The sequence below is a fragment of the Camelus bactrianus genome, chromosome 12 (assembly GCF_048773025.1).
Source record: "Camelus bactrianus isolate YW-2024 breed Bactrian camel chromosome 12, ASM4877302v1, whole genome shotgun sequence".
NCBI classification, from domain to species: Eukaryota; Metazoa; Chordata; class Mammalia; order Artiodactyla; family Camelidae; genus Camelus; species Camelus bactrianus.
The window spans coordinates 55,802,865-55,815,766 of record NC_133550.1 but is presented as its reverse complement, the minus strand read 5'-3'; the positions used below and the strand labels follow the sequence as shown (position 1 = coordinate 55,815,766).

The following is a 12,902-nucleotide window of genomic DNA, read 5'->3' as shown; positions in this document are numbered from 1 at the left end:
GTTGCAGGTTTCTGATAATGACACTTTAACTTAAAACCCAGGCGATAGTTCCTTTTCTACCACAAAGAATTGATTCCTTAATGTTTTTGGATCTCTGGTATTTTCCTTCTTCTTTCCTTTTTAACTGACAACTTTTTACTTTCTTGTCTACCTATAAGCATTTGGACTCCACTAAAAGCTAGGGAGGTAGAACACTGTCTCCTTCAAGTATTTAACAAGCTCAAAAGTAAATCCAGTTTTGCACCAAGAATCCAACACCACAGTAGCCATGACACATCTCATTCTCACTTTATAAAGCACCCAGCACAGTGCCTGGCCCATAGCATTCAAGACGTGTTGGCCACTAGAGTTGTTATTTTAGTTTCTGCTTACTTTGTTTATTCGTACTATGAGCTAAGACTCGCCATCTTTCGTATTTCCCTGGAGTTTGACACCTAGTCTGATTTTGGAATTATTGTTGTCATGTTTTCTGTCTGGATCCGTAGAGGTGCTTTAGTATGTAGGCTGCAGTGGGGATGTTCCGATTTATCCATGATGGGCCCCTCGAGTCCAGTATCAGTGCCGACTGCATGAGCTTTAAAAAAAAACTGGTCGCAGAAGAGTCTACAGGGTCCATTCTCAGCAGAGAAGTATCAGACCTTGAATGGAACTGGATGCATGTGGCGGAGTCATGAAAGTTCACCCACCGTTCATTATTCCTCAGTACATGGATGTCCGTCTGATGTAGTTTTAGTGGCATTAAACACGGGCAGCTCAAAATTCCATCATCGCATTTAGCTTTAGTTGTAAGTACTAGTTGCTTGAAGCCTGCTAGGAGAGCTCGAGCATCCTCCGATACGACAGTGGGTCTCCACCCCGGCTATGTCTTACGATTTCTCTGGGAGCTTCTAAAACAATACAGATGCTCAGGTCCATCGTCGACAGTCCTGATTGGTTGTCTGTAGCACCCAGTCACTGACATTTTTTAAAAGGCTCCTCAAGTAATCTGGAGGGTTAAGGACTGAGTGGTGGGAAAGGAGACTTGGGACGCACTGACTACACTTTCACTTGTGCTAAGCAGCTTGGTTAAACTCTCTCCCCACAACTGAGGCTGTGCGCCCCACACCCCCTTCTCATTTACTCCACCAGCGGAGTGAAAAACACATAGCTTTGAGTCAGAGGAATTTGATCTCAAATCTTGTCTCTGTCTCTTTTGGTGGTGGCGGGGGTGTAATTGGGTTTGTCTATTTATTTACTTACTTATTAATGGAGGCACTGGGGATTGAACCCAGGACCTCATGCATGCTAAGCACACACTCTACCACTGAGCTATACCCCCACCCGTCTCTGTGTCTTACTAACAGTGTGTCCTTGGAAAAGATGCTTAAATGTACTGAACTTTAGTTTCCCCATTTATCAAGTGGGGATAATAAAGAGTTCTTGTAAGCAAAGATGAAATTACTAAAAGGGATATGAAAACATTTAGCACAGTGCCCAGCACACAATAGGAGCTTGGTGACTGTTAGCTTTCTTTTTTTTCTCCTTCTGTATTTAATTTCTCCAGAGGTGAAATGAGAGGCTCTGGTAACTTTTAAATTCCCCTTATGCCCTAAAATCCAATGGGTCTGATTCTCCACCTTAAGCAATGTGATTGGAGAGTAACCATTACGTAATCTTTCCCACAAATTCAGTTTCAGCGGAAAAGAGGAGGCTATTGGCCCACAGTTGATGGGGAATGAACTTGGAGTTTCTTTTAGTATCATGTCCACACATTCTCCTTTGGTCACCTTTTCAATGTGATGTATCTGTGAAGTGGCTGTCCAGGGTTGGCCATGTGGTGTGAGTTGTGGAAACAAGATTTTTTGACTGAGCAACGCCCTCTGTTTTGTGTTGGCGTCCACTTTCTACCCTTGCTTCAACTATATGACCATGCAGCTTACTTTATACTTGTCCTAACGGTGGCAGTACCTGGCTTTTATGTTACTGCATCTCTTTGATATGCTTCAGAGGAGCCCAGGTGAAACCAGGAAACATCTTTCAATTACCACCTGGCTAATTAGTTGTCAAGAAGATAAAATATTCCTGCCTCTTGACCCATTCCCAGAGAGTGATAGGGGAACTCATTCCAACATAGCCCGGTATCAGGAAATAGTTTGTGATTCACGGCAGTGATTCAGGAGGGCGTCTGCCTTGCTTCATTGTGACACATACCTGCCTTTGCCTGGTCATCTGGCTCCAAGAGGAAACTCAGGCAAATGAGAGAATATAAACTTCTGTTCTTACCTAGTTCGGGCTAGTCAAAGCAGAGGACTGGGAGGGTCTTCCAGTGTGCAGGCTCCAGGGGACTGCTGGTGTCATGGGCAGAAACATTGTGTTATGGACAGAAACATTGTCTATGGGAAGAGCTAGTTCGTGATGGAGCTAGTTATGTGACTCTCTGATGTTTCCCAGGGCCTGCAAAGTGTAACATGAGATGCAGTGTAATTTAAGAATTGAGAACAAGAGGTTAGAAATCATGATAAACTGGATTCAAATTTTGGCTTTTATCACTGTCTATAGCAAGAGTCAGCAAACATTTTCAGTGAAGGGCCAGCTAGTAAATATTTTAGGCTTTGCAAGCCATGTGGTCTCAGTCATAGCTACTCAACTCTGCCGTTTTAGCCAAAAGGAGCTGTAGACAACACATCGGTGAATGTGCATGGCTGTGTTCCGATAAAACTTTATTTGCAGACACAGGCAGGAGGCCGGATGTGGCCTGCAGCTGTGGTTTGCCCACCCCTGATCTGTAGAATGTTGCACTAATAAGTTATTTTAATTCTCTAAGTTTCTCTTGAGTATGAAAAGAGGTAATGTGGGTAGTAAAACACTTACCACATGCTTGGCATATAAGCCCTTGAAAACAGCAGTCGCTATTCTTTTGTTAAAAATAATGTATATCATATGATTCAAGGTGCCATTGAGTGTAAGATGCCTCTGGATTTCAGAGATGCTAACATATGATTAAAAAGTCAGCATTGGTGAAATTTGGTAGCAGTAATTAATTATAGTAACCAGGTTATATTTCGAATTTTAAGTCTCGTTCTGCGGGTCATAGTTGCACGCGTGTGACATTTCTCTGTGATGTTTTTCTTGTCAGGGACACATGTCATGAACTCCTGGGACACGTGCCACTACTTGCAGATCCTAAATTTGCTCAGTTTTCACAAGAAATAGGCCTGGCGTCTCTGGGAGCATCAGATGAAGATGTTCAGAAACTAGCCACGGTGAGTTCCTTTTCAACCTAAAAAACCGTTCTCTTTCGGTCCACTTGTAAGGTGAGGAACGCATTCGAGTCAGTGAGTGTAACTGAGAAGGCAGACATTCTGGAGGCGACTTGACTTTTCTCACATTGTGTTCCTTTGAAGCACCATGTGTTCTTGGCTTATTAACTGTCACAATCTTTGTATTTTATCCTTCTTGTTCAGGGATTGGCTGGATAGTAAATCTTTTAGGCTTGCAGGTCATGAGGGTTCTGTCATAACTACTTAGCTCAGCCAGCGTGGTGCAGAAGCAGCGACAGACAATACATCATTAAGCGTGGCCGTGTTCCAATAAAACTTTATTTATAAAAGCTGGCGGTGGGCTGGATTTGGTCTGTATGCTGCAATTTGCTGACTCTTGTTCTGGTTCGATGTTTATTTCCTAGAAACATTAGTACTAGTAAGAGTGTGTATTTATGGTAAAGTAGGGGTTGTATTTGGGATTATCTTTGACTAGTCAACATGGATATGGTCAGACATAATTTGAATAGCAAGGATCTTCTCAAATTAAGTGGTATGAAAGGAAATGCATAATGTTGGTGGCTGCCTTTAATCTACTGAAGAACTATATCTAGTCAGCTCAAATGCCTTATCTTAGTCCCATTTCAAAGAACCCAGAGTAAGTAAGAGCAAGTTTAGCAAACTCACCTACAGGGGCCAGTCTGTGAGCCTTAATGAGCAAAGCTATTAGCAGAAGAAAAAAGAGACTCTTAAATTGTGTGTGTTTGACCCAGATGCACACCGATGGCGTATTAGTCATGCGGGAATATTCTTTCTTCCCACCAAGAAATAAGTTTTCTCTGAGATTTCTTAAGACACAAAACCCTTTCAGTATATCTTCTGTTTTCTACTTTTGACAGAAATACAGGAATTGAGAAATATTTTTCTACTAAAAGAGAAATAGCGGTGTAAAAGCCATGCTGTTGTCGTCAGTAAGGTGATGTGTAGGGGTCAGTGGGGACCACGGTGAACACAGGCAAGCATCCTCACACCTCCTCTACAGCAGACAGCGGCAGGATGGGAATGTAGGCCTTTGTGTTGCTGGGTCTCCAAAATTTTGAGACAGCCTGGAAATCTAGTTGTTTTTTTTTTTTTTTAAATAAAATTTAATGATTTGAAAATTTCAGCTCATAAAAAAATCTACTTATGAGCTGAGGAAAATATATTTGTAGGATCGTAACTTCCAATTTGTCACCAGCGCCCTAGGGGTGGTGTCTCATGTAGACTGGCCGTCTATTACTGTGTAACAAATAACTCTAAAATTTAGTGGCTTAGAACAACGCACATTTATTAGCTCACGGTTTCTGTGTTTGGAGATTCAGAAGCAGCTTAGCTGAGTGGTTCTGGCTCAGGGGCTGTCTTGAGGTTGCCATTAAGATGTGGGCGGGGCCTGTAAGATGTCTGCAAATTTGGAACCTTCTCTGACTTTCTCCAGAGTGAGCAGAGAGAGAGATACTGAGGGGAGGAAGTTGTAATGCCTTTTGTGACCTGATGATACTCTCTGATCACGTCCGCTGTATTCTCGTCATTAGAAAGGACTCACTCCAGCCCACACTCAAGGGAAGGAGAATTAGTCTCCACCACTGGGAGAAAGCAGCGTCAAAGTGTTTGTAGACGTATTTTAAAACCACCACACGAGAAGTTCTGTTATTTGATTCTCACATCTTAGCCTTGGCTTTAAACTCCATGTTTTGGAACTTTTCTGTGCCTTTCAAGTTTCCTTTGAAATTTTCTGGTTTCAGCCTTTGACCCCTGACAGCTTGTACTCTTTTTTTTTTTAATTTATTTTTTACTTGAAGTACAGTCAATTACAGTGTATCAATTTCTGGTGTACAGCACAATGTCCCAGTCATGTAGATATGTACATATATTTGTTTTCATTTTTTTTTTTCACTAAAGGTTATTACAAGATATTGAACATAGTTCCCTGTGTTCTACAGAAGAAACTTTTTTAAAATCTGTAGTGGCTTTTGTAAATTTGTAAATCTCAAACTCCCAAATTTATCCTTTCCCACCTACTTTCCCGGTAACCCTAAGATTGTTTATTATGTCTGAGAGTTTGTTTCTGTTTTGTAGATGAGTTCATAGTGTTCTTTTTGTTTGTTTGTTTAGATTCCATATATGAGTGATATCATATGGTATTTCTCTTTCTCTTTCTGGCTTACTTCTCTTAGAATGATGGATCTCTAGTTCCATCCATGTTGCTGCAAATGACATTATTTTATTCTTTTTTATGACTGAGTAGTATTCCATTGTATAAATATACCACAACTTCTTTGTTCAGTCATCTGACAGCTTATATTCTTGATCAGAGATGAATATATTACTTAGTTGTCATACTCTGAACAGCTACAGACTGGGATTCAACTCTGCCAGGCTGTGTGAGTGTGTGACTGTGTGACTGTGTGACTGTGTGTGTCCCAAGAGAGGAGGAGAAGGAATAAGGTAGGACTTCATGGATGTGAATGTAGGTGGGTCCCAGTGAGTGATCTTTATTTCTTTCTGAAAAGCAATGACAAGAAAGCAGTTTCATTGTCCCTTATTTTTACACACCATTAATGATGATTAATTAATTCATCACTCACACTAACATTTACAAAGAATATGACAGGGGGTCCTCACTTTTCAGAAATTCATAGCTTATATAGATAAAACTAAGATTTGTCAGAAGAGAGAAACTTGGTGCTGAGTCTAGAAAGATGAGAACTCGGCCAGGTGGTGGGGCTGTGGGAGAGGGTTGGGAGAGGGGCAGGTTCAGCCCAGGGCAGGAGATCTCTCTGGTTTGGGGGCTGCACAGGGAGGGCCTGCTCGTTAGTTCAGAGGGACCTGTGGAGCCAAGGGTGGCCTTTTGTGTTCACGTTCTGTTGTTCCCATAAACAAATTAAGCATGGCTTAAAACAATGCAGATTTGTTGTCTTATAGTTTCATCAAGTCAGACATCTGGCGCAGTTCTCACTGGGCTAAACTTAAGGTGTCAGCAGGGGTGTGTTCCTCTCTGGGGCTCTGGGGAAGAATCCCTTCCCTTGCTTTTCCAGCTGCTAAAGGCTGCCTGTGTTCCTTGTCTTGTGGTCCCCTTCCTCCGTCTTCAGAGCCAGCAACATTGCATCCCTCTGACCTTCCTTCTGTTGTCATGTCTCTCTCTCACTGATAATAGCTGGGAAAGGTCTCTTGCTTTTAAGGACTTGGGTGATTAGATTGGGTCCCCCTGGATAATTCACAATACTCTCCCCACCTCAAGGGCCATACCCTTAGTCATATCTACCAAAATAACATATTCAAAAGTTCTGGAGATTAGGGCGAGGGCATCTTTAGGGCGCCATTATTCTTTGTTCCTATTTTTGCACTTGCAAGAAAAAATTAGTACTTGACCTTGAGACCTGTTTTACTAGGGCCAATAAATTTCCTAGGATGTAAGTTTCCTTTTGGAACTTACACTCTTTAGCATGATTCCAACATCCTTGGCCATGGATTCCCCTAGCTCCAGCATCCAAAACCATTTCCATCTCTGAGAGATCATTAGATCATCAGTCATATTTCTCTCTCTCTCTTCCTCTTCTTTCATTGTTCTTTCCCTAGAATGTACCTGCTTGTCTGCAAAAGCCAATTTAAGTCAACAGATACTCTTTAAGTGGCTAAAGAATCTTAGTACCATGAGGTAGGAATAGGGAAAAGACAGGGAGGCAGTACTTGCTTCAAGGAACTCATGATCTAGTACACAAAAATTTGGAAAACTCAGGGTCAGTGTTAGTTTTTATTCATATACACAAGCAGATACTTAGAGGTGAATTTAAGGGGAGTCTTCTAAGTGTGTGTGGGTTCTGAGTCCAGTGTCAGAGACTGGGACTCAGAATGGAGCAGGGGCCAGCAGAGAGGCTCTTCTCTGACTGGAAATAACTGGTGACAGGTTGGGGAGCATCACGTGCCTCCCGAGGGAGCCCACACATCTGGAACCTCGCAGTGGCTTTGACAGTTACAAAAACCAGAGTGTAAACTTGCAAATGACTGTAACGCAAAAGACTTGGGGCCTCTTCTCAATGCGATGGACAGTTTGGGCAGCTTCCTCACCATGGTTTTCCCTGGTCTGCTCTTTTCTTTCCTGATATGGCAAGAGCCCCCACCTCAACTCTCTTTGTTTTTCTGTCTCTCACAAACCTTGTAGTTCTAATTCTTTCCAGTTTTAGAGACTGCCCACTTACTTTGAAAGAAGAAATTTGGGAAGCTTTTTCCGTGTGATGTGGAGAATATAGAGGAAGGTAGACTCGAGGTGTGGGAGGCTAGGGAGATATTTTTTTCTCTGAAATGATGCTCTAACTGCCATTGACTTCTAGAACCACATCCCATCCCGCAGTTAAAAACAGAGTGAATGGAAAACTGCTGGAAGATGGTCTTGAGAGAAAACACAGATTCCAGTCAGGCAATTTCAAAGTAAACCTGGGAATAAGTGACCTATGGGATGACATGCATATGAATGACCCTCAAGCCATGTACTTGTTACAACAACCTGAATCCTGGCGAGATACCAAGTGACACTCGGAGGGTTGGAGAACTCAGGTTAATTACACCAGCGGGGCCAGAGGAGTTAATGCTTTAAGCTCTGGACCCTGTCTGTAGGTTTACACAGGCTTTTATATAGTTTTAGGTTTTCATTTTTTTCCCCACCATATGCAAATTAGGTGTTAGAAATGGACCAATCAGGAGCGAGCTAGGTTTGCACATATGCAAATGAGGTGTTAGAAATGGACCAATAGAATCTTAGGAGTAAGTTTCATTTTCCTAGAAGCAAGCCATTTTACAGAAGCACAAAAGTGAGATAATGTCACCAGGCCAGGGAACCGGATGGCGCCTGTGGGAAAGTAGTGGCCCTGCCTGTGGGTCCTGCTGGTCTTTTCATGGGGCTCCCCACCTTAATGACCCAGTTACAAGGACTAAGAGATTGAAGTAAGGCCTGGCTGGGAGGCGTAGAAAGCCCAGTGGTGGGGAGAGAGTGGGGTTGGTTGAGGCCTCAGCTGTCCTGATGAAAAATGGAGGCATTATTAGCTGATTTCCTCTACGTTGTTCCCATTAAGTCCCCTGAAAAAGTACTAGAATAAAATGAGAGATGAGATGTACCAAAGGAGAAAAATCCATAGAGAGGACAGATGGAAAACCACAGAAAGCACTATTTATACAGAACAATGAGACAGCCCGTATCATTCTTTTACTCTAGGTGAGATTTATATTATTAATGACTCTGTTTATATAGTGCCTGGTTTTCCTGGTTTAGTGAATTTAAGCACTTACGAAGAAGAGAGTCATGCCTCGGGAAAGTAGACACTTAATAACTTTCTGTGATGTGCTGCAGACAAATCCATCTAAGGGAGAAAACAGCCTCCCCTAGACGTGCTGGGTGCCGCCAAACTCTTGTTTTGTCCAAAGCTGCTTTTGAACTTGTGGCTCTGATGTCGGAGGCACTAGTCTCTTGCCTATAGCTGCTGCCTCTTCTTGCTGCATTTCTGCATGGTATTTATTTTGACATTTTAATAATGCTCATTTTTTGAGAATGGAGCTATCTTCGCTGTTTTATGTGGGCAATGGTTTCTACTCCCTGAGACCCATTTAAACGGAACTCTTTTGTATCTGAAGGAATTGATGATGGTGCTTGGCGAATGTATTTGAAGTGCATTGTTTTCCACGTAAATAATTTGCCCTCTGGTGGATAATGAATAAGGCGACTGGATTTGGCAGCCACACGCTTTTCATCCTCATCATAGCTGTCCGGGGTCTGTGCATGATAGATATGCAAAAATAATCCCAGTGAGGGCTGCTTAGCATGTGCTGTAATTGTCAGACCATCCACTTACCCCTGTCATGCTGGCTTTGGTGGGTTTGGTAGATTAGTGTCCTCTTTAAGGACAGTAAACTTAAATGCCGTCAGGGACTAGACAGGTAGCAGACATGTGCAAAAGAGCCTGATGGAGGATAATAAGGAAAATTTGAGCCTGTGGAGAACTGGAGAATATGCATTGTATCTAAAGGCCTTCAAATTCAAAAATTAAAACAAAACAAAATGTTCTTTGGCTACAAATCATGTCTGCACGTTGAAACAGAACCACAGGCTCTTAGTTGTCAACCCTCGTATTTAAAGTTGGATTGTACATTAGACCAGGTAGCATGTTGAGGGACCAGGCCGTTGCTAGATTTATCTTTACATCATATTGGACGTTCTCAGTTACTGCTTGCTGGACACTGACTATTTTTCCCAAGAAAAGACAGCGATTACTGTGTTCACTTGAAATATCTTACTGCTATTGAGAGGTGACTGGTTTTGAATTAGAACTTTAAACAGTTATGAGCATGACTGTCATACATGTGTGCTGAGTATGTGTCATCGAGATTTATTTAACTCCTTCATGAGGGGAAAGCAGGATGGTAAATCTAGCTCAGAGGAGGATTCGAGAGACCGAGAAGATACAGTCACTGAAAGAAAGAATCCTGGAACAAGGTGCACAAGGCTTTATGTTCTACAAGGCAAACCCTGTGACCTTAACGTTATCTTTTCTACCTGGCAGAAATCATTTGCATGTCGCCTGGACAAAGATGACTTGCAGCTCATCAGTCTTCACAGAATTAACACCTAACTTCACAGCATCTGAGCCTCAATCAATAGTAAATAGGAAGTCAGACAAAGGATCTATTCCCTAGATCAGTGCTTTTCCAATGGTAATGTGTATAAAATAACGTAGGCATCCTGTTATAAGGCAGATTCTGTTCAGGTAGGTCTGGAAGGAAGCCTTGACATTACTGACAAGATCCCAGGTCATGCTGATGCTTCTTGTCCAAGAGAAGCAGGTGACCTGTTAGACAGGTTGGCCTTTCAGACAGTGCTTGAGTCTGTCTTTCAAAAGACACCAGGTGATCCCTTAGCCTTATTTACATATTCAATACTTTTTCTAAGAACTTGGTTAACAGGGTATTGCCAGATCAATGTGGTGTGCTGTGACACTGTTACCGAGTCCAAACTCCTACTGCTCGCTGCACGATAAGCCAGTAAATCGGGAGACAAGGTGCTGGGGCAAGGAATAATGACTTTATCGGAAAGCCGACAGACCAAGAGGATGGCAGACTAATACCCTGGAGAACCATCTTCCCCAAGTCAGAATTCAGGCTCCTTTTATACTGAAAAGGGGAGACGGTGGTGTAGTTGGCTGTTGCAAAGTTCCTGGTGTCGGAATCCTTTGTTCTCACAGCTGTCCACATGGGTCAGGCCACGATGTCCCTGTAAACCTCCACCAAGGCAAATGTTATTTTCTATTCTGCAACTTTTTATCTTCCTAGGAATGGGAAAATGTTATACCCTTGAAGGTCAGAACGTTGAGAATGGGCTGTCCTGTCTATTTCAGGCTGTAGGCAGCATTCTTTTACAAAAGGTGCAGAACCATTAGGACTAAGTCCAGGAAACAGAGCACAGGGTTAGAGCCAAAGGACAGGTCTAATATGGAGTCAGATTTGTTCTTCCCTATTACAACGTGAGTTTATTTAGCACTTATTTGGGGCCTGAAAATGGACCCTTGCGTCTTTGAGCGCCAGGTCATTTGCTGTTTTGACGCCTCTCCCCAAACAGTGCAACGCCTCCTGCGATGCAGGTGGCGTCAGTTTGGTCCATTCATTTCTTACATCATAAAGGCATTTGAAACAGACAAAGCTGTGCATCACTTGTTGGATAAAGCAGTCAGCAGGAACACACCACAGATGTTTCCCAAGCAGAATAAATCGGCCTCTGGCCCAGTTGGAATTTTCGCTCTACAGAGAGTTTTAGTTAGGTCCTGTATTCAGTTCAACCAGGAAACATGTTTACCTTCACGTCCTGATGAAGGGCTTCTGTCACTGGGTCTTGGTAAAGCTGATGAGAGAAGAGTCTTGGCCAAGGGGGATAAAGGGCCAGTCTTTCCCAGGATGTGTTCCCAGGACGTTGAGGCTCATGAAATGTTACTATGGGGTCTCTGATAGAATGGAATATTCTCTCCTAGAATATTTGGGAAACACTGGGTTACATAAACAGCTTCGTTTTTAAAGACTTTTCCAGGCCTTTACTAAGACAATGTGCAGAGCGTATCTCTACAAGTGGTAAAAAAAATAATTTTTCCAAACTGACCGTGTTTCTTCCATTTTAGGATGCCATCGGTTGTAGAACATACCCTTAATTTAGTGGCTTTTATTTTTCAGGGGGGAAAAGACGGCAAAAATTTTGACGTTGGCTGTAGGAAGCTCCATTTTAGAAATGTTAAAGTGTGAAAAAGGGAACTTGAAAATTAAGAAAGTACGTTATATGGTTGCAAAAGTCTCTTTTTATGGGACACATGTTAGCATCCCAAGCTATTAATATTCCAAGGAGCACAGTGTGGGAGATACAAATCTAGAATATTTTTGAAAAGGTGAAATTCACTGTAAGCAGAGACCTGATCACCAGCTAATTTCTTTTTTTTTTTTTTTGGTAGGAAAGGGTTGTCAAAAATTAATATTATAAGGTTCTGTTTGTAGTTTATCAAAACAAATAATTTATTTGTCCCAAATAAAAAGTTTGCATTGTTTGGGGCTTTGGATGGCCATAAATCAAGTGTGTTTGAATTTCCAGGTATAAGCAGGACTTTCTCATGCTGTGAGCAGTAATGAACTGTACAGTCAGCCTTAAACTAATAATTGACTATAATTCACATTAGAAGTGTAATTGTAAGACTAACCTTAGTTGGCTACATTTGCTAATTAATTTTTTCCTGCTTGTGGAAGAATTAGCTTGTTTCCCTGGTCTCTTATGACTTTGCTTACCTGTCTGGGGTGGGGAACTTACCGGCTTTTAAAAGACATGCCCAGCTCTACTTCTTTCTGCAGAGGGATGACATTAAAAATGACCATTTTAGTATCTCTACAGAAAGCTGGAAATAAGCCCCAGGCTTATTTATTCCATGTAGAGTCTTTGAACTAGTGGGGCTGTTTGGATCATTTGATACAAAGCTGACAAAAGGCTGGAAGGAATTCCGTCTTACGCATTTTTAATTGAGATGTTTGGATGGATGATTAGTTTGTGTGTTATTTCTAAGAGTAACTTAATTAAAAGTTAATAATATCTATTCCAACTCATTACTTTCCCTTTTATGTCTTCTGCGAATATAGGACAGTTGTCTCGCCTTGCATGGAGCACTATATTTCTTTAACCAGCCCCATAGGCTTCAGTCCTGTCCTCTGTCATTGTTTTCATCAGCCCCTCCTTAGGTTTTTTTCTGCCTGGATGCTCCAAGGCCACACTCCCTTCTGACTATACTCTCTTCTGAGAACTTTGATACTGGAGCTCAGATTACTTGGCTCTGTCTGTATATGTTTCATTTACAAATTCATTGTTGCCGTGGTAGGTGTTTGCCATCTGTTTATCTTATGATGAGACCACTGCTGCTATCTGAAATTTAAAAAATTAGCTGTATGTTGCTCACTCTGTTTAGACACAAATCTATTTGCAGTCTGGAATACTTGTGCATTTTTGCAACTCAAATCTTCATCATTTGTAACTATTTCCTAGGGTCCTCAGGGAACCATCATACAATTGCAGATGAGGAAAAAAAAAAACCTCAATAACCTATCTTAGATATTTGGAAA

At 41.9% G+C, this 12,902-nt stretch overlaps 1 protein-coding gene across 1 annotated transcript in view; it reads left to right on the top strand.

Moving 5' to 3' along the window:
- The window catches only part of TPH2 (tryptophan hydroxylase 2), a 96,629-nt gene that overhangs the window by 44,277 nt on the left and 39,450 nt on the right, over nucleotides 1-12,902 (top strand). The window contains exon 8 of the mRNA XM_010958860.3: nucleotides 3,116-3,242. Within this exon, the coding sequence (XP_010957162.2) occupies nucleotides 3,116-3,242 (127 nt within the window). The remainder of the gene's footprint in view (nucleotides 1-3,115; nucleotides 3,243-12,902) is intronic.